This window comes from Aphelocoma coerulescens, chromosome 3 (assembly GCF_041296385.1).
Source record: "Aphelocoma coerulescens isolate FSJ_1873_10779 chromosome 3, UR_Acoe_1.0, whole genome shotgun sequence".
In the NCBI taxonomy this organism is placed as follows: Eukaryota; Metazoa; Chordata; class Aves; order Passeriformes; family Corvidae; genus Aphelocoma; species Aphelocoma coerulescens.
The window spans coordinates 95897558-95919742 of record NC_091016.1 but is presented as its reverse complement, the minus strand read 5'-3'; the positions used below and the strand labels follow the sequence as shown (position 1 = coordinate 95919742).

At 39.6% G+C, this 22185-nt stretch overlaps 1 protein-coding gene across 1 annotated transcript in view; it reads right to left on the bottom strand.

The window, feature by feature from the left end:
• The window catches only part of LMBRD1 (LMBR1 domain containing 1), a 72881-nt gene extending 52119 nt beyond the window's left edge, over positions 1-20762 (bottom strand). Inside the window, exons 1-5 of the mRNA XM_069011350.1 lie at positions 20658-20762; positions 19980-20156; positions 12915-12975; positions 5323-5420; positions 4284-4351 (exon numbers count right to left, since the gene is read on the bottom strand). Of these exons, the coding sequence (XP_068867451.1) occupies positions 4284-4351; positions 5323-5420; positions 12915-12975; positions 19980-20156; positions 20658-20717 (464 nt within the window). The 5' untranslated portion in view covers positions 20718-20762. The remainder of the gene's footprint in view (positions 1-4283; positions 4352-5322; positions 5421-12914; positions 12976-19979; positions 20157-20657) is intronic.
• Between the last annotated feature and the right edge of the window lie 1423 nt (positions 20763-22185).

Sequence of the window (22185 nt, the reverse complement as noted above, 5' to 3'; positions counted from 1 at the left end):
GACTGGCAAAGACCGCTCAGAAAACCATGTCAGGTAAAACAGGCCCCTAGCTGAACGCTTCCTGTTGCCAGGCTCACCATTTGAAGTCAACTAGTAAGAGTAACTCTTCAGCACCTCTACAGACAAAACAGCTGGCTTTGTAACAGCTGGAAAAACAGTACCTCCATAGCAAAAAACCACTGAAACCACAGCTTTGAGACATGAAATAGAATGTCTACAAGTCACAAGGAAGACAGATTTGAAGGGAAACACTTTAGGCAAAGAATGCAAGAACTCAAACCAAAGTCCATAAGTATGTTTACATGTATCATTTGGACTTGTATGACAAAGACTACATTATTAGGTCTCTGCTTCAAGTGCCAAAGAAATACATATATTCCAGGAGCAGTCTCAAACTTTAAGTACAAAATACATGCTTTTGTTTCAAAGGTTAGAGATAAACCAGCTGTGTGCACATGCAATCATCACATCAAAACCAAACTGATACTCTGCCAAAAAAAACCCCTGACATTTTAGAAGTCAAGATTTTAATTCTAACAAAATCTTCTTGACTGTGTAAGAGGCAGATTAAGGGCTAGCATTTGTTAAAGTTGACACATGCTTGTTGACTTCAGATTTATTCTTTTATCTGCCTCTAGTAGCAACTCTTTCTGTAAAAGAGCATCCAGGCAAAATGAAGACACAGGTACTAAAACCAAGTTAGGCAACACTTCTACTTACAAATGACAGAAAGAAATAACTGCATGTTTATTTGCTAAAAATGGTTGAAATAGGAGACTCTGAGAACATAAGTCAGCTCAAGTCCTTTTTATTTTAGCACCACTATGGATTTGCTATTTGTGGACCACACACAGGGAACAAACGACATGGAAGAACACTTTAGGATATTTATAATTGCTTGCCTTTTTTCCCCCCGAGAACAATAGGATTTTTTTTTTCTGCTGAGACTACCTACAACCAGTGTGTCAAATGACACTAATCAAAGCAGGACCACTGTATACATTATACTCTTCAATTAGCACTCAGATAAACCTTGACTGAAGAAGATGGACATCTAATTCAGTTCCTCCTCAAGTTCCATGCACCAAAGGCCCCAGAAAGGAACACATGAATTATAAATTTAGGTAATCCAAGCAAACAAAACAGCTCAGCTGTGATGTCTGATACTTGGAGTTCTGAACACAAATCAAATTAACTGTGGCAATTTTAAGAATAGAAGCAAATTGCTGTGCTGTTCAAAACACAACCTGGGTAAGTTATGATTAAAATCTAGATCAATATCTAGGCTGCAGAACAAGGAAAGTAAATGCAAGACAAGCAGCTTAAAACTATTCACTCTTGGCAGGGTTAATACACAAGTGTATGATGGGCAAAGTTTGATCCTTAAATCAAAGTGTTGTTAACTGTCATCCTTAGAAAATTATTTTTCAACACACCAGATTTAGACTCATTTCCTTAAGTGAGTTCTGCTGTGATATAATTTGCATAACTATTTATAGGATAATTAGACATATTCATAGCTTTTTAAGAGCTAATGGTTCCAGAAAATTTAAGGTAACCAGTTTAATTCTAAACACTGACAGTCAGGGAAGCATTTATTTTGGAACCAAACATTCATTAGCCTCAAAAACAAACATTTTGTTTCATACTAGACTGCTTAAGGGTACCTTAATGTACACTGCAGTATCTCAAGCCCCTTGACAAGCACATGACATTTAGAGAAAGTACAAGGAAAGTAGATAATTTATGGGAAGGGAAAAGTATGACAAGTAAAAACTAGTTCTGAGTATCACAGTATAAATTTGCCCTATACTTTGCTTATAATGATACTCTGCATCAGGTTATTTGTGTGCAGAGGATTTAAGTGTTACAGATATGCACATTTCTGCCAGACAACTGTTTCGTAACAGACAAGTAAAGCAAGAGGTACAAACACTACTCCTCGTAACAATTTGGACGATAACATCCTGCTCACTGAGCTGTGTCATGAAGTCAGAAAAAACCTCCAAGATCATGCAGTACAAAACAGATTTGTTTCCCAAAACAGTCACAAAGATCTTTAGTGGAGCAAGGTCAACATCTTGGTAAGAACAAGACACTCAAACTTTGAGCTTAATATAGCTTTTATAATTTATTTGAGGACCGCTGGCCACAGAACTGGCAAAATCTTCTTATGTAGGCCTTTAAAGCTATTTATTGACCTGTTTTAATCATACAGACTGCTTGCTAAACCAATCAGAACAGAGGCTGTCTGGCTATGAGACACTAGGCATGTAAGTACAGGAAGAAAGACTATTTGTCAGGCGCTTAACAGGAAACATTCCAACCCCTCACACTCTTGTAACCTGTGTGCAGGAAAATTCTAGTCCATTAAGCCTAGCCACTTAGAGTCAAACCCAGTACAAAAATTCCAGTCCATTTTAACATTGCTCTGATCCCAAACACCAGTGAGAGAATCCCCTGCTACTCCAAGACTAGTCTTCACTACCACATTCAGTCAAACCACACATATAGAAGCTTCAGCTCCAATATTTTTATCTCCTTCTGTCACACTGGACTTCTGCAGCCACTCCCTGCCCTTGCTATGGAAACAGCAGACTAACTCTTAACACAGGTAACTTCTTCAGAAGAAGCATATACATAAACACCGAGACACGTTACTTAATATATATATATAACTCTACTAGAAATAGAATTCACATTTTCTTTCAGCACAGTCACCTCAGTTGCCTCTAAAACTGAGCCTTTTCCCCTTGAAGGGAGTCTTGCAGTCTCACTTAAAGGGGAAATACAAGAATTACCTTTTTTTTGTAGCAGCATCTTAGGTAGCAAGGATGCTTTATTCTGGGGGCATTAGGATGATGCTACTATTTAATTATTACAACCATAAAAGTGTGCAAGTAACCTCGTGGATACTAGCAGTAAAATTGTTCCAATTAGAAAACAAACTCCTGCTGTTTATCCATGGGTTTCAAGTCTGTACCTCTGGGGAAGCATTGTTCAGTGACTTAGTCCAAGGGCAAGTGGCCAAGCACCAAGCTCTCTGGTTTGCAAATCAATCTCACTGTCATATGGCAAAGTATCAAAGGGGGTGGCCTATGCCACTGCAATTTACAAGCTGTGAAGACTTTTTAAAGAATAATACTAACAGCACAGAGGACAAGAACAAATTCTATACTACTGGGAGAGAGGAAGGAACATGTTTACAGCTACTGAGGATTCAGTTAGAGATACTACCAAAATTTCTAAACTGGATGTATTATATAATTCATCTGTCTATACCTATGATGTGAGCTACCTGTCAGAAACAGCTTTTGCCAGAAATTTTAGTAGTATTTCTAGACCATGATTAAGGTAACAAACCCCTTCAATCTCTTAAGAGCAAATACCTTACTTTCACTTAAAAGGACAAGAGACTTGATAAAAAGGTACCTTTAACTTTTATCAAAATTAAAACAATATTCCAATAAGATGGTATACAACTGGAAGCATTAATTTCGCTCTAGTTTCTACTTCACACTCCAGTACTTTGATATGGACCATTTTAGCACACATTTTGCAATTTTCACCAACTTTACTGCTGCAGTCAAAATGCTAAAAAGCTTATGACACAGCAGACACTAGAAACACTCAGTATTGGTGTGCATGTCGTGCTTAATGGTGATCTGAAATCAATTTTCTGCAACTACCTGGAGTTTCAGAACAACAGCACTTGCTGCAAACAGGTTATTCACTTCAGTAACATTTGCCTTTTAAACAAATGCCAGCCAAACCTTTATCATAGAAGACACGATTATAATGTAAGTATAACCCCACACTACACTTACATCCTTCAGACAGCGTTTCCATTTAGGAAAGTATAAGCACATAACATCTAATCATTTTCCTAAAAAGCTGTTTTGCAATGTCCATTTCACAAAAAGCATTTGAGAAAGGTAAAACACTATTTGATGAACAGGGATAAGGACAAGTTTTTACTCCCAGTTGTACACTGAAGCATTAATGTAGTTGTGTCACAGCCACCATGTCCTTGATATTAATTCACACTGCACATTCAGTCAACTTGGAAGCACAAGTACCTCCACAATTAAGAAAACCATTTTATCTTCCAGTTAAACTCTTACTTTTCAGGTACCTAATTCTCATGATACTTAAGCCCTATCAGTGACTAAGATAATGTTGATTTCACAGATTGAGTGTATCATAATTTACCTCTTAGAAGCACAGAACAGAACTCTGATAAATAAATCTTGCATAGAATAGTGGTCAATACAAATACTTACCCAATTAAGAGAAGAACTGCACAAACTGTGATGAATCCCAGGGTGTATTTGAGTGCAGTTTTAACCTGCTGTATATTAAAGAGAAAGTTAATACATCAACATAAAATTAATATAAAGGGATTTGTGCACACTAAGTATACTTAGCATAACAGGTATTCTACCAAAAAAACTCCATAAAAAGCATGGGTAGTTTTATATTTAAGTCATAAGTCTACATTCTTGAAGAGTCTCATAGCTTGAGAGCTATGAACAATGACATGGAATTATGCTATACATCATATATATCATAAGCTATACATTTGAGCAGCTGTGGCTGGAAGCCTGGATATATTCAGTGCAAATACACTCAAAGAAAATACTTATTACTAATACTTTATATTATGGCTATTATTAAAAGTCTTCTTATGTTAAGGTTACAACTAAAGAGAAGAAAAACAATAACAATTAATTGATTAGAAGATTCTTTAGAAACATATTTTCATTTGAAAAGTAGTACCTTAGTGGCACACATTTACTATATTCCCTGCAAGTTCTCAAGTAAATGCATTACAAAAGTAAACGTGTTAGCTTCAGGTGAATTACTACTGCCTACTTTAAGGAAAAATGCAAACACTACAATAGAAAGACACTAAATTTGGGTACCTGTTTCAGAATCAGAACCATCTTCCTATTCTCTGCTTTAAAAGCTGTCACTATATATGTTCTCTATTCTAAGTCTCAGATAAGAAGTTTTAACTTCCTGTGTATGAAATCTTGCTCAAAAGAATTTCTAGAAGGTTAAAGAATTCATGAAAATATGGACATTAATTACTTATCTCACTAAAATTTCACTTCATGCAAGACCACAACATTCAGACTAGGCAATGTCAGACTATGTCTTACTAAGAGCTGCTCCAGGATTTTTATGGGACTACAGTAATAGACAAATACTACAATGTTAATACCATTTCTAAGTTAAAAAAATCATTTTTGCTTTCATTTTTTTGGCTATATTCATCTGCCTTTTCAATGCTTGGTGCATTTGCTAGAGTAAACTTACTGAGCATGTGTTGCCATCATCCTCTTCCTTCTCTTCGTAATAGAAATAGACAAAGGGAATCCACAGAAAGACGCAGAACAGAATGATTGAGTACAGACCTAGGAGGAAAAATTTAATTAAATTAAGTTACATTGGCACTTCATTTACTGCATAGTAATTCAAAGGAAAGAGTAAAACATTCATTTCCTCTCATTCTAGCTCTTAATTTCAAGTATTGAAAAGTTACTAAAATTCACTAGGCAGCATACAGACTATTACTGGTTTGCGAGCGCCAAAGGACTTTGTCGCAGTGCCCGCTGCTGTCCACTGCCCGGGCTGGCTCCAGCGGTGTGTGACAGGAGTGGGGAGCAGCCGCAGGCACGGAGCTTTAAAGCTGCTCCTCTGAAGCCTCTGCTCTACCCTGCGGAGCGCCGGCTCCAGACACTGTAGCAGTCAGCAGCCCCCAGCGAAGGGAGAGATAAAAAGCAGCGAGGAGGCTCGCCCCAGGAGGTAATCCAACTTCATTGGATGGTATCCACAGAGGACAAGTCCCGCCTGCAGCGCGCCCATGCCTTACAAAGGGGAGGTGAACAAGGGGAATACACCAACCAGGGACCAATAAGCAGATTAGGAGGGAGGGACGCTGAAGGGATGGACTCACATCTGGTCCAATGGTCTTGGTGGGCAGAGGGAGAGGGGTCACATGCCCCAATGGGGCGTCAAAGTTTAGGGGATTTCCAAGAGGAGAGGTATACGAGGGGGCAGGATCTCAGGGGACTGACGGGGGCCATAAAGATAATTAGGGAGGGCTCAGGTGATGGACACCGAACCTTCGGGAACAACAGGAGGGGTTTGGGTGATTGACAGAGAAAGAGCCAGAACAAGGGGAGGAGGACAACCATATAGGGAGCACCGGGGGAGCAGCTTGGGTCTGCGGCAAACCAACTGGGAATAGGAGCGGGGAAGGTAGGGATGAACCACTGGGGTACAGAAAACAAAAATACAATAAAAACCTCGCATCACCACAGGACTTGATTAAGTTAACCCTTTCAGACTAAGGATTTCAGATCCATCTTCAATTCAGCAATAACAAAAGACTAAAAGTAATCAACTGTATGCAGATGATATACAACACTAGAACACTAGCTTAAAGCATCGTGAATAAAAGCAAGCTAAGCCACCCAATAACAGGTTGTTCAAGAAAAAAACATATATAAAATGAAACTAATTTAAAGCTATTTTGATCACTGGACTCAATATCAGATTCTACTATTAATGTAAGTACATTGTGGATGAAAGACATGGTTGTTACTGATGACCTCAATTCACAAAACAAAAAGCTGTAGCAATATAGTATCATCACTTCACGCTCCCTTTTTAGAGGAAGGACTAATTGGAGATTGCAACAGATATTTAACTAAGCAGCCACTAAGCCAAAACAGTCATACTGTCATGTCACTTTGATGCACAGCTGATCATAAGAAAGAGAAAGGTTTAACACATGTCTTTACAAATACTGTCAAGTTTTGAAGACATTAAGAGAGCTGGTCAAAATCAATTGGACTGATTTGCCAGTGCTATGAAGACAAAAGACAAATTCACATGAAGAATTTCAAGTTTACACCTTCAGCTCTCTGTATTGTAAGTCAAACATGCTTTAGAATACAATTATTTAGGAAAATCTTTTAATACTTCATATTCTCTTATACTGTGAACATTTCAGAAGTCCATTAGGAAACTAAAAACTGCAAAGCAGTATATTACAGTATTTGCACCCCAAAAGAAAAGTATCTCGGAAGAGTTTACTAAGCCCTCAAAATGTCAGAATTGCTATACAACCAAGACTGCTTGTGCCAGCACAAAACCACACCTTTGAAGGAGTAAGTAAAAATACTCAGGACCACAAGTCCTGTGATCTTTGGCTATTTTTCACCTTTGCCTCATTTTGCATGACTAATTAACACCTTTCCATATATATATAAATAACTAACACCTTTCCATTAATACACTCATTCCTGACTTAAGTTTGTGACATCTTATCTTGGCTAGCATACTCCTTAGAGTGCCTACGTGCTCCAAAGAAATCCACCTTAGCATTTTCTCCTGAAGTTGGTATAGAAGCCATATAAAGTATCAACACCTAGAATCTAAATGTGAATCAGTAATTATGTCTAAATAGAACTTAATTTTTGGAAAATATTTAAAAGTGTTAAAGGTATCTACTGTTTAGAGTGCTGAGTTAGTATGGCAATGCAAGAAGAGAACCAAGTTCTCAGTTCATGAATGCTCACATTTGCCAAGAGCGTAACATTCAGGGCTGTAAAGTACCTTGAAACTTCTAACTCTAAAAACAAGCCTTCCTAGGCATTCTAGAGCAGTAGAACTACTGCTAGACTACTAGAAAGTAGTCATAGTACCTCAATATTGTGGATGCTTTCAGAGATCAAGCCTCTTTAATCTATGATCTTTTTACACTAGTCCTAAATCCACACCACAATAGGCCAGTAAATTAGGCAAGTTACATGCATCGTTAGTCCAAGATCAGAATAATCAGCCCATAGAGGTCACCACAAGCACAGAAAAATCCTCACTTCCATGTTATACTACACTGAATTCAGCATACCTTACTGATAAGTTATGCCCTTAGCTCATTACATAATGGGACTGTGATCCATGTTTCTTCCAAAGGAAGGAACACATTGATTAAAGAGACTATCTATGAACTGTATGAGTAAATCTACTTACACAGAATCATTAAGGTTGGGAAAAAACTGCAAGATCCAACCTTTAAATACGTTATCTGTTGCCACTAAACTGCTAGAGAATCACAGATTAAACAGATCTTCGAGTATTGCATGCATTATAAACATGCAGTAGTATAAACTCCAATCTACACTTGCGAGCTTTTGCAATTGTAACTTGCTCTTTTGAAAAACTTGGTTGCCATAGTAATTTTACAGGACTAGCACAGAAAATAAGGCAGCTTTGGATTTGCTTTTCCCAAGCAAAATCATTCCAAATCAGACCTTTTTGTTTATAGATCAGGTGGTTTTAAACTGCCTGTGAATATTTTTTTAGTTAGAATTGAAAATTAGATTTATAACTCACATAGTTGAAGCAAAAGATCACGTTTGCTATTATACTAAAGAAGGCAGATGAGGAGTGGCTGAGGTCAGCAGGTCTGTACAAGGCTGGAGGAGACTGAAAGGAGACCTCACCGCAGTAACAACTTCCTCATGAGGGGAAGAGGAAGGGCAGACACTGATCTCTTCTCTCTGGTGACCAGTGATAGAACCCAAGGGAATGGCCTGAAGCTGTGTCAGGGGAGGTTTAGATTGGGTATCAGGAAAAGGTTTTTTACCAGAGGGTGGTTGGGCACTGGAGCAACCTCCCCAGGGCAGTGGTCACAGCACCAAACCTGACAGTTCAAGAAGTGTTCTCAGGACAATTCTCTCAGGTACATGGTCTGATTCTTTGGGTGTTTTGCACAAGGCCAGGAGCTGGACTCAAGGATCCTGATAGGTCCTTTCCAACTCGGCATATTCTAGGTTCCATGTCACTTTAACAGATTTGCCCAAGTTCCTATCAAAGAGACAGGAAACAGATCATCTAGTTTTTGAATTTTAATTTTCAGAACATATGAAAAAGGAAATGCAGCACTTTTCATGAGGTTGTACAACTTAGTTACCTGAGGACAAGTCGCCTGCTGTCGTACCCAATAAAAGGGCTGTTTATTCCCTGAAAAGCTAACCTTCAAAAGCAAAGGTCTTGCAGCAGCAAACAGCCAGTCAACAGAGTGACAAAGATACTCCCTTCCCCCTAACTCCCCTGTGACCTTGTGGCTTAACACATTGTCTCAGCTTTCAGGGACTGCTCTTTGTTCAAATTCAGAGGTTCAACTTTTGTTTCAAAATATTTTTCTGGGTTGTATCAGAGGCTTGAAGCACTACCACTGGACAAAAGCTTCACTATAGGGCCACTACAACAGTGTTTCCTGCCACAGAAGTTCCTCAGCAAGAACTTCTTTGTAAGGTTTGTCTGTTGTGAAGTTGTTCCTTAGAGACAACTCTTATCTCAAGTTATTCATTCTGCTGATTTGCACCACATCAATATAAAGACACCTTAAGTATGAGAAAGTTACACCTCACAGTAGCTTTCAAGTAATAATGGCAATGGTCCCTTTATTGTGTTTTGACTTGTTTTTTTTTTTTTTTTCCTTCTAAAACAACTGGAAAGGTTTCAAAGCTGAGTGTCCAAGATCAATATTCCCTCAAATCCTTTAAAGAGGCTATAGGAGGCTCAAGAATATTATACGATCAGAAGTCTCTCATCAAACAAAACTTGCTTTTCCAGATGGTATCATATACTAGTGCATTACATAACATCAAAATTACTAAGTTGCTTAAAACAATGACTTGTTATATATTCCCTCATTTTTTTCGCTGAAAAGTCAGAAGCTACATCAAGAAATTTACAACCAGTCTTTCTTCCCAAATATATTATTCTTACAATCCATGAAAAATGTTTTAAAGGAAGTTTTCTTCAAGACTGGAAGAAGATCTCTGTTGTATTCCCAAGCGGAAGTTAAGGAATACAAAACAGTAAAAAATTCAAGTCAGGCACTTGTTTGAAGCAGTTCACCAAAGTAAGTTTCAATGCTGACAGACTTTCAATTTATGTTCTACCACATTGCTTCCAGAAAAATTATGCTAATTAGGAGAGTCTCTGTAGATGTAACTCCACAGTATTTCTCAAGTACAGCTATGGATCTCTCATAGTACTTAGAATAGCTTCTCCTAGAACCAGACCATGAAAACATGAAGTCACGTTTGACTTGCAATTAATTACTTGCAATTAAAAAAAAAGACCAAATTTTTGTGTCAGTGACTCAATGTCAATGACTTATCAAACATTTGCAGTAAGCAGACAAAACTTCATGTAAAAATCATCCAAGTAATACCACTTAGAATTTATCCAAAAGGCTTACTCAGAAACTTTAACCTAGGAATCACCATATTATTGCTGACTTAAAAGGAAATGGAAAATCTAAAGTTTAGCATAGGCTTCAAAGCATATATGAAGAGATACCATAAAATTCAGCAGACAGTCCTTGCCACACTGTAGTTGGGAGTCCCCTAACACATGCAGGTCAAGATCTTGGTCTATCTCACAGGAAGATTAGAATCTACCAATAACATCCTTTCACCATGCACAAAATTTCATCAAAGGACACTGAACATCAAGGTGACTCCAACAGGTAGTATTTACTCACTAGAGGAAGAACTACAGAACCACCAGGTTGCCATCAATTGTTTCAACCTCATTCTTTGTGACACAAAGCAATGTGTGTTGGACAGTTTCCAATTATAAAACTTTCTGAAAAGAGTTTTCCTTCCAAACAAACAAAACAAACAAACTGCTTTTTCAAAGTATTTGCCAACCATTGATCAGTGTTCAATCACTAAAGAACTGTGAAGCATGTTCTATTACAGTTGGGTTTTAGAAGTAGTAACACACTAAGCCACTATGGCTTCAAAGCAATTATTAGACTGGTTTCCTAAGAAAAGCTTTTAGGCTACTGAAATCCCACTTCAAGGTAGAATTATTTCAAGCTTCCCTCAGAGGTACCTCATTTACCATTCTACCAACACAAACTCATTCTACTTTTGTATCAGTCTAGCCAAGAAACCAGCTTTGAGAAACAGAACATATTTTGTGGGGGCTAACAGCTATGGAAAAAACAAAAAAGCTTTTCTATATTCAGTTACAGCTTTATCAGTAAAAAGCAATGTAAGTAGCAAAGTAATGATTCTCTAAACTCTAAAACATCAGTTAAATCACAGTCTCCACATTCTTGCTACAATTACAAGTGACTTGGATTGAAGGACAATGACCTAAGTGCACCAATTATTAATACCATAAGTTGTCAATACAACTACAGGAGTCAAGTAAGCTCTATATAGTTATCTCCTCATTTTCAGGAGACACAAGAAAATACTGGTATTCATGTTCTTAAGTACAAAAGGATGCTTCACTTCTGCTCATCCTGTTCATTTAAAAAAAAAAAAAGCCAAGATCAAATACTTTCCTAAGAAGATACGAAAAAAAGGAGTAATATTACAATGGAAGAGTTAACTTCCTCCTTCTCAGCTGTTATGTCACTATGCTGGGCAACAGCAGCAGAGGATTAGATGATGTAGGAGAGGCACTGGGGTTTTATATATGATTGATGGAGACTTCTGAAAAATAAGTTACTATTATTGTTCAACATAGCTCTAGTTACAAAACTAGTTATGAAAAAGTGTACCTACTCAAATTAAGATGGCAAGAGAAAAATGCTTTTAAAACCATCTTTAAACCTCTACCACCATCTGGAGGATATGCTACGAAATAAGACATTTGTCCTACAGTATTTCTAGTAGACATGTCCAGACAGGCCAAAAACAAAAGCAGTTTTCCAAATTTAAGTTTAAATCTTTTTCAAAAAATTAGTTCAAGATTTACCAAAACATTCAGCTAGCCCAAAACACCTTACAGAAATTCATCAATCAATCGCAAATCTATAGCAAATGGTCCACAGAAGAGCTTGAAGACTTTTCCACCTTACGAACTATGAAATATTTGGTCTATTAAACAAGACCTTGGCAAACTACAAAGAATAGAAAGGAAATACAAATCAATTCAACCATTACATAGCAAAGAATCTCTGTGTTAAAAGTTACTTTTTGAAAACAGAGAAATTTTCTTACTACTTTTGACTATATTCATTTTTATGCTGAGTGAAGCCTATTCTAGTTTGTCACTATCACTGGCAGGCAATAATTAATCTGTAATTTAACAAAACAAGTCCACTATTTAAAAGCATTTCCTGATTTAAAAAATATATTAAAAAGAGCCATAATATTCCAAGGAAAAAAATTCAAGTCTTTGGAAATGTGACCAAAAGCAGACAACCACCTCTAAGTTTGCACCATTAACTGAGACAAGCATTTCACTCAAACTGTGCTAAGCCCTCTTCTATAGCTACCTCTTACATATACCCGTTAGTAGTAAAACTTCCCATAAGTTCCATAAGGACAATTAAAAACTGATCTAAGACTATGCAGAAGTTTGGTGAACAGTTATTTTATTTTAGTCACTTTTTTTAATTTCCGTTCTATTTAGGATTACCACTCTGGAATCAACTCCTTTATGCTCCTTCACAGTAACTGTTACTTGGAACAGGGTAGTTGCTGAATCTGAACACTTAGAAGTGTTACACTCATGGTTGCATGAACTTTATACATGGTAGACAAGTTTCACACCCCTGCATATGTTAAGTGCCATAAAAGTTACAGCAAAACCATGTGTTTCCCTTAAGGGACTACTAAATACACACACAGGAAACATGTTAACCATAGATTATATAACAGAAACCATTAGCCTTTCCATGAACTGGCCTTCAGTATATTTACATTTTTAGGGGGCTCTTGAAGATGGAAAAATATTCTCGGAAGGGCATCAAGTGTAAGACTCATGTTTAACCAAGAAGGGATAATCCAGTATAACCTCTAAAAATTTCATGCCTTCACTTAAAGGTCCTATTACTTGAAAAAAAAAGTTAAAATACTTACTGTAATATCCATAAAGTACAGTGTCTTCAATTTGCCTTGAAACATTAGCATCAGCCCAGACCTAGCAATAAAGGATAGAAGCATTTATTATCAAATGTAAGAAAAGAAGACTACATGAGAATCAACCATAAAAAAAAAAAAAAAAAAAAAAAAAAAACAACAGAGGGAGAGATAAAAACACTATTTCTAAAGAATTACATGCTGCAGTGCTAGCAACAGTGAACATCACTGGGCAAACAGGAATAAGCATAGGACAGTTTCATAAAAGGAAGATTTTAGACCCAAAAGAACATTAAGTAGCTTTGGCAGCTCCCACACACGTTCTGCTAATTCCCACAGTATCTTTATAAGAGTCTCTGAAGATAATCATAGAAAGGTCTGGGTTGAAAGGGACCTTCAAAGATCACCTAATCAATCCCTCCTGCCATGGGCAGGAACACCTTTCCCGAGGTCAGGTTGCCCAAAGCCCCATTCAACCTCATCTTGGAATGCTTCCAGTGACAGGCATCCACAACTCCTCTGGGCAACCTGTTCCAGAGGACCATCAACCTCACCATAAATTTCTTCTTTATACCTAAATCTACGCTCTTTCAGTTTAAAGCTGTTACATTTTTCAACCTACATCAGTTCTCTCAGAACTGCATAAAGTCATCTGGAATATGAGCTTGATGACATACCACAAACACTTTTTCTACTATCTCAGAAAATCAGCACCACCCTCCTTTTTGTTACTATATTAAGACTTCCAGTAGATCAGTTCACATTAAGCTTTTAAAATTCACTGTATGAAATAAATTAGATTATCATCCAGCTGGAATTTGAGTAGAAAAATACACATCCATTTTGACATCAAATCAGCAAAAAGAAAGGATGAAAAATATTTTAGCAGAAGGGGCAGAAGCAACACCTGAAGTATCTGCCAGGTACACAATAAGCTCAGTCTTAGGAGACTGTCAGGCTCACACCCAACACCATTTTCACAAAAAATTTCTAGGCATTTGTATTAAAATATGCCACAAAAGAATTTGATTGCAATAAGTAAAGAACACATACAGAACATTTAAATTGCCTCATGTTAAATATTAAGAAAATGCTTACTTTAATCAAGCCTAAGGGAAAAACAAAACTGAACTGGACTGTTTGCATTATTTGATTCCAAGTAGCTATTGGTAAAAAGTCTCTCCTATAAGCAATGGAGACATTTAAAATGCACAAAAACCAAAAAAAAGCAAGGAAAGCGAGAGTGAGACCCAATGTTTAAGAGGCACAGCCACTGTACACAAGAGGCAGCTAGTAATGGAAATACAACAGGGCTTAGCTGCCCAAGACCTGCTTCTCCTTCAGCTACAGAAAAGCACTTTTAACACAATACAGACATAGCACTTTAAACATTGTAACTGCCTTTCATTTTGTTTTTTAAATTAAGTTGCATACAGGACCAGAGTAGTATACTAGGAAACATACACTACACAACATTAAAATATTGAGCTGCTATACTACGCTAAACAAACTCAAATTGCAAATGTGTGCATTTCACCATTACTTACATCTGCCTCAGCATACAAACTTTGCATTACTCTGCACAAGAAGAATATGTAATGCAAGCCAATTTACTGGTATATCATAATTATTATGGCAGCTTTCAGTCAGCTGCCAAAGCCCCACATTTAAACAAACTAAAAAGCAAAACACTTTATTCTAACTGGCAAATTATCCATATGCACACACCATCAGCAACTCAAAGGCAGTAACCAGTTCATCTGAGCTGTTTCAAAGGCTACTGACAGCAGCACTGTCTTGTCAAAAGCAAGCACTGCTCCCTACTGAGTATCAGAGTTCTGACAAGTCACAGCATCTCTGATGACATACCAAGCTGCTAGGTATAGAAATTTACTCAACTAGCACATCCAGGACTCAGCTGAGAACTCATCTGGACAGCCTCTAGATAGTCTTTTCCATCCATTACAATCCAAACTTACAGTATATACAGCAAATAGCTTAGAAGCACAATAAACTAGGAAGGTGAAAATTCATACTGTCTTCAACAAACAGTTTAAGGTGTCAAAATGGGATCACAAATTCTCTTAGGACCTGCAGAATTCAGGCACTCTGCACTGTTCTGCTATACTTCATTCTGCTCCATGCAGTTTAGCAAGCATGTATCACCTTTAAAATACCTGTAAGAATGCATTGTACTGAGAGATAAGGGAAGCCACAAATTGCAAGGATAGGTGCAATGAGTATGACGACCTGTATTCAACTACTATGCTTAAGTATTTCTGAACATAAGTCACAAAAACAATTGTAAAAAAATATATATGCTAGTAAAATGTTGCTATGTAAGTAAAGATATAAAAAAAGCAGCTTAAGAACCTAAGTCTATCTAAATGCTAAATCCAAAGCAAAGCTCCCTTAGAAGATTAATTTTATCATTCTGTTCATAGAAAATTAGTCATGAAGAACACTTACTCCCCCAGAAATCATTGGGCAGAGTCTTTCTCCCAGCAACTCTGTCCAGTTAGTGACTCGCATTAACATACTTCAACAGAACAGTACTATTCAAACTGTACAGGTAACTTCCCCAAATAAAACCACTGCAAGTTAATCTGACTTTCCACCCTTTTTAGTGAGGGATCAGCCAGGAAACTGCTTCTTTTGTCCCCATTAAATTTGACGTTTCTACTGCCACTGCTGGACCCTTCAAGAGTTTCATGAGTATCCAGTGAAGCTAGCTCCCATTCTCAGCAAATGTACCTTAATAGAGGTTAAAGTTACACAACATTACCAGTTTCAGTATCTGTGATGTTTCATCAAATGCAGATGAAGCATTCATTCTTCTGATTAGCCTCTCCCAAAGCTTAGGCAATGAAAGGAAGATTCAGTATGAAAAATTGGACACCAAGTTGTAGCATGGTTAGATACAAAGAGATTTCATATCCAGATCCTACATCTTCCAGCCTGTAACCTCCAAAATGGGACAGTGCCAGGATATTGACTGCCAGATGGAAAGTAGCATCCAAATACATGCACATCTCAGCCCCACTTGCCCACCATCAATGTTTTGACCAAATATTACTTCATAAGTAGTAATTAGTACTCAGGAAGGAGGCATGGTCTCAGTCAAAAACGACTTCTCAGTTAACACCTTTCTAAAATAAAAACCCTGGGTATTTCTAGTGGTTTTGTATTCTGAGCATCTACATAATGAGTTGCTCCCTCTCACCCTCCTTAAGAGAAGGGCCTGCAAAAAGTATCTCCCATTAAGCAGATGCTACTCCTTGAATCATTAAGACAACTGGCTTTTAACAGCTCGTGTAGAAACCCAAGGCTTGTGACACATTTAGTCTTAACCAGACTGAAAGAAATGCCACTGGCTTTTAAGTTCATATAGTAGCAAGAATCCATACACTTCAAAGAGAAAAGGTTTCATCACCTTCTCTTCATCTACTGTTGTTTTAGCCTTCTACTAAAGCAACAGTAGAAAAAAAGACAGAACAATGATACGAGCATCCTTGTTTCCAGCAGTCTTCCTGCTGGAAGACAGCATCAGCTATGCTTTAAGTATTTATGGCACTTGTAGGTCAGACCTAGAGATCTTGGGTTCCAGCAGCAATATTACATTTCTAAGCTATGGTGAGGTCTTCTGTTCCTATGTGCTTGTTGTAAGTCCAACAAGTTTTTGGATCAAACAGATGAGATGTAACTGGATGTATTTGAAGTCCTTTGAAACAAACTAAAGCACTGACAATGCTAACAGCCAAAACCTTTGAGCTAAAAGTGGTGCTGGTGAACACTATCAGGACTTCACTTACAAGGTAATACTCAAGTTTTTTTAGTATTAAAACTGTAAGCCTCCTTTCCTACTTAACAATACTATGAATCAAAGTAATCCCACCCTCCAGAAAAGGTGTTGCAGTGAGTTCTACTGTGTAACTACTGTGCAAAACTTGCCAATACCAAACCTGCCCAATTCACTCAGTATAAAAACTTTAAGATAATATTTGATAAGTCTCAAAATACAGTGAAATACACCATTATGTACCAAATGCTATAAGCCATTTGTTTACCATAAAGAATAACTTGTAGTAATTGAAAGATGTATAAACAGCATCTTAACAATCCTGTTGAAATGGACAAAACGTCAAGTTAACAAAGGCTGACCAAGGCACACAGCATACAGCCCCTGTCAAGGAAAGCACTTCAGAACACATGATGGAAAAGGGCTACACAATCCTTTAAAGTCAATTCCTCCAGAAAGCAGCATTTTCACAGCCTTCAGAGAAAGATACTCTGCTTGGGTATCACAGTTCAGCCAATCCTTGTACACATTCCCTTGTCACCAAACACAGACACAATTCACAATGAGAACTTTGAACCATCAAAGCCTTCAATTTCAATTCTGCTGTTAGTATAACACACTTCTCCCTAAGTTTGCTACAAGCTTATTCATCTTGTAAATCCCCAGGTATATCTACAAGTTGACAGTAGGGTCAGATACATTAAAAATGAACTAAAAGTTCACATATAGTACCTCTCTTAAGTTGAGCACCCTTGTTTCTCATCACTCTTAACATTGATACCAGGAATTACAGCTGGGAGGTAGAGGAAAAGAGTACAGCTAGATGAAAAAATTTTTACTTAGAATTTGGGTAACTGCCACTACTCTTTTGGCATCAGCTCTGAAATCATCCAGTTGGAAGGTTTTTTGATGAACTACTAATTTATCTACAGAGAATATTATCCACATCTGCTACCTGGATCTGCCTCAAAAAGTCATTGAGAAGACTAAAGACTTAACTCACTCTGCCCATCCAAAGCAATGAAGGTTTCTTGCCAGAATCATAGTCCCTGAGACCCCAGCATCAGTTATAGAAGTGTTGGGTTTGAAAGAGTGGTCCACAGAAAGACCAGTAATCTCCAGGAAATAATCGAAACACAATTCAGTCTATCCTACTTGTGAAGCGGTAGCAGGAAAAAAGCACGTGCTACCAAGGACAGTTTAAAAGCCTGAACAATTCACGAAGACCTAAGAATCATAGAAAAAGCTGAGCTGGAAGGAACCCATCAGGATCACTGAGTCCCACTCCCAGCCCTGTAGAGGCCACCATGCACCTCATTTTAAGATGTTGTCAGCCTCCTACCTCAACATTACTCCTAAACTGAAATTACCAATTCAATAAATCTGTGTTTACCTATAGGTTCTGACTGATTTCAGATTCACTCAACTTTGAAGGCCACATTAAAACTTCTATACCATAATTTCAACACCTGTTTGGATCAAATGCATTAATGTCAATACATCTCGTTATTGCTGCAAAGCCAGAAACTCAATTCAGCTGAAACTTAAAAGATGCAGAAGAATGCTTCTGCAAGGCAGTATAGAGCAACTTTATTTCAACAAGCCATGAGAAGTATATGTATACATTAGGAACTAAGCAGGACAAATAAGCCTCAGAAGCAGAGGCAAAAAGGTACTTTACAGAAGAAGTCTGTACCACAAGCATGAAAGTTTGCTCTCAGTACAGTTTTTAAATAAAATCTACCCACCTCACCATATCACAGCATGTGTCCATTAACAAGGAATTCTAGCCCATGAAAAACAGTACTATTAGTAATTTTCCTTCTAGTAGTTGTATTTCCTTAATTAAAAAACTGTAGTGATTGCATGACCACCTCTGATGTGCTCTTCTCACAGGTTTGTCTCAAACCAGGGAAAGCATACATTAGCAAAACATGTGTCCTTTGCAACAGGAAATTCTGCTTAGATGTGCATTTTTCAGCTGGATCTAGTTGCATCATGGTTATTTCTCTAGATAGTCAGACCCAATTTCATTAAATTATTAAATATTATTTTCATTAAATTGTTAGAACCCTGACAAATGAAAGGTCTCTTCCATCTTCTATATCTACTATAATTACAAACAAGCAAGGTCTGAAAACACAAATTTTTCAGAATAATGGCTTAATTTATTCTGCATTATGTCAGAGCAATAAAGATGACAAAAGTCACATCACAGGTCAATTCTAAAGTCTTCTCACGACTTGCATTTATATAAGCACCAGCCAAAAAGCACTGCATTAGCTGCAAGCTAGTTTTGAAGCATTACACTGATCTGGCAAGACCTATGTCTTCCTTTGGAAGTAGGGCTGGAAGAGAATACAGTCTAGTATGCAGGCATCTATTTTTCTCCCACACTATCATTTGTTTCAGGATCATAACTTTTACTATAGAGCCAGTTAGGCTCCAAACCAAAGTATGTTGTTATTCAAGTTAGCTACATGCTCCAGTTTGATCTGTTGTTACTCACAGTGTCCTCACAAAGATACCAGGTCAATACCTTCAAGAACTCTTCTTGAAAATTAAGATAATATTTGAAGAATTGGGAAGATCTCTTACAGAAATGATTAGAGCAGATGACAGCAAGTACTCATCTCATTAGGAATTCATTTTGCACAGCAACCCCCTACAGTTTATAAATATAGTAGTTCAGTTAAGGCTTTATCAGCCAAGGAGAGATACTACTGTACTTCCCTCCCCCAAGGGTTTCTGCAGCTTTCTCTCTTTCAAAAGTATGCTTATTAATTCAGGCTTTACATGATAGGTAGATTAACACAGTAAATCTTTAAATGTTTCAATACCAACTTTTTTGCTGACAAAAAAGACAATTAAAATAATCCTAAATTACAAATTAGCAATACAGTATTTTTCACTAAAAGTACTACAAGTTTTATTCTACAATGCCCCACTAAAATGTGCTAAAAAGCAACAGTTAAGCCATTTGTTTATATCTTCAGGACAGTACATTCACTCTTATGTGAACAGAAGGAACAAGCATTTGGAAATGAGCAGAATATCTGAGAAAGAACAGAAGTGAAAACTGAAATCCAGTTCAAATATGAGACATGAGTGTTTTATGCACAGTACTACTACCCAGCTTTGAGAAAACTCAAGTCACTAAAACAGGTATTAGTACTGGCTTCAAACACTTTGACAACCCAGGAGCATCCCTTTGCAACACAAGTGCTTATTTTGAAGAGGCAATTGACACGTTTGGAAGTCCATACCTTAAATGTACCATTTTGGTTTTTCATGTATGAAACCAAAAATATGTCCACTGGCAGGAGCGCAGATGTGATAAGAGCAACGGCCAACGCAAAAATTGCTGTTATGGTAGAAATCACTTCACTTTCCCGCCGACTCTGATACTTGCGCACATAAACCCAGCAAAAAATTAAAATTACCTGAAATACACAGGGAAAAATACTTATGAGTTGTATAATAACAATGTCAGCAAGTAGGTACTGATGTTAGACCCCTGCAGATGACCGGCACAACATCAACACACCTTCTACCTGAACACGCAGCACTAGCGTTATACTGCCCACACAACACAAGTCACCCCTTTCCTTAAGAGCAGCTTGAGCAACAGCACCAGCGCTCACACACGGAACATGCGAAAATACAAACAAGCAGCGCGGCTGGCCGGGCAGGAGGGCAAGGCAGCCCCCGCTGACAGCTCCGGGCTCTGCTCTGCCCTGCGGCACCACCGCCGAGGCACCCGCGGGAGCCACAGGGAAGCGCTCGCGGCCGGGGCAGGCTCAGGGGCACGGGCGAGGAGACCGGGCGGGACGCCCAGCACAGCAACAGCGAGCGGCCGAGGAAGGAGTAGCAGCCGGCCCAGGGAAGGGGAGGGGAAGGAATGCGTGAGGGGGCCGCCACAGGGCGGGAGAGCCGCCTCTCACCAGCAGCGCCAGGCCGAAGAGGCACCATCCCGTCAGCAGGTCAGACGCTGCCGCGGCCATCTTCGCTTCCGTCAGCGGGAGCGCGGCCGCCCCGCCGAGGCGGCGCTTAAAGCGGGGCGGGATCGCGTCACCGCGGCAACCGCCCCGGCGCCGGGTGACGTCACGTGGCCGCCCCGCCGCAGCTGCCGGCCCGCCCGCGCTCCCCGCCCCGCGGACTCTGCCGCCGCCTCCGCTGGTGACGGGGACAGGCACTTCGCCGGGGGGCAGAAGTGGCGGGAGCCGGCAGTCCCGCGGCCCCGTCCCGGGGCTGAGCGCAGCCGCCGGGGGGCAGGAAGGGGGAATCGGGGTGATGAAGAGCTGTCCTCACCTCTTGCTCCCGAGAAGGGTTTGCCTGTCTTTCCCTCCCGGGGCCGGGAGGCAGAGACAGGGCAGCGCTCGGTCCGCGGGGACTCTGGCCTAAGGGACAGCGGGAGGGGAGAAAGGGGGTTTGAGGAAAGGTAAATGGTGCGCTAAGAGGTATTAGTCACTTTCAATCCTTTTGTTGTTGCTTCTTGCTGTAAAAGTGCCCAAACCATCTCCCTGCGTGGCCTGCAGCCGCGGGCGGTGCCGGCGGGTCGGGGCCGCTCCCGCGGGGATGTGCGCGGATGGTGTGCGGGAGCCCCGCACCGCCGTGCCTCTGCCCCGGGCTCACCTTAACCGTGATGGTGCGAAACCTCGGGCAGGACCGCGATCTGGTGGGAAGCCCCGCTTCGGGACGCCGTGCCCGGTGTGAGGGCAGCCTTGGGCCGGGAGGGGTGTGGGCTTAGGAGGAGCTGGGGAGCTCGTATTCCTGAGAGTGTGTATTTGGTGGCACGGGGAGTGGGAGACCCTCATCTGCGAGGTGCTGCCGCGTCTTAGTCTCTATTTTGCTGTAAGTGCTGCACGCGTACAATCATGGAATCATCAAGGTTGGGAGAGACCTTTTAAAATCGTCCGTTCTGACCACCCACCTGACACTGCCACTGTAACCCCTAAACCACTAAACTGCATCACCCGGCACCAGATCCGGACACCTCTTGTGCACCTCCAGAGATGGTGACTCCACCACCTCCCTGGCCCACTATTCTAATGCCTGACTACTCGAACAGTGAACATTTTCCTGATATCTAATCTGAATCTTCCCTGTCTCAGTTTAAGGCCATAAGGTTGGGTGCAAAGGGGTCTGCCTGGAGGAATGCCCAGGGATAGCCTGGGGCCCTGTCCGAAGCATGGGCTGCTGTGCCGGGTATCTGCTGGGTGCACAGGCAGCTCAAGGGTGAAAATGTTTATGAGCCTTGCTGGCTCCTCATCCTTGGCACAAGGGGCTCGGAGACCTGTCAGTGGGCCGGTGGCCACATTCATGTCCTGAAACAATAGATATGTTTTCTATGTTTCCATTTTCTGTAAGAACAAATGTACTCATGAGCCAAGTAAGAGGAGGTTGAAATTCAGACTCTTTTGTTTGTAGCCTTGTGAGAAGAGACTGATTTGGGCAGGGGGAGCTCAGCCT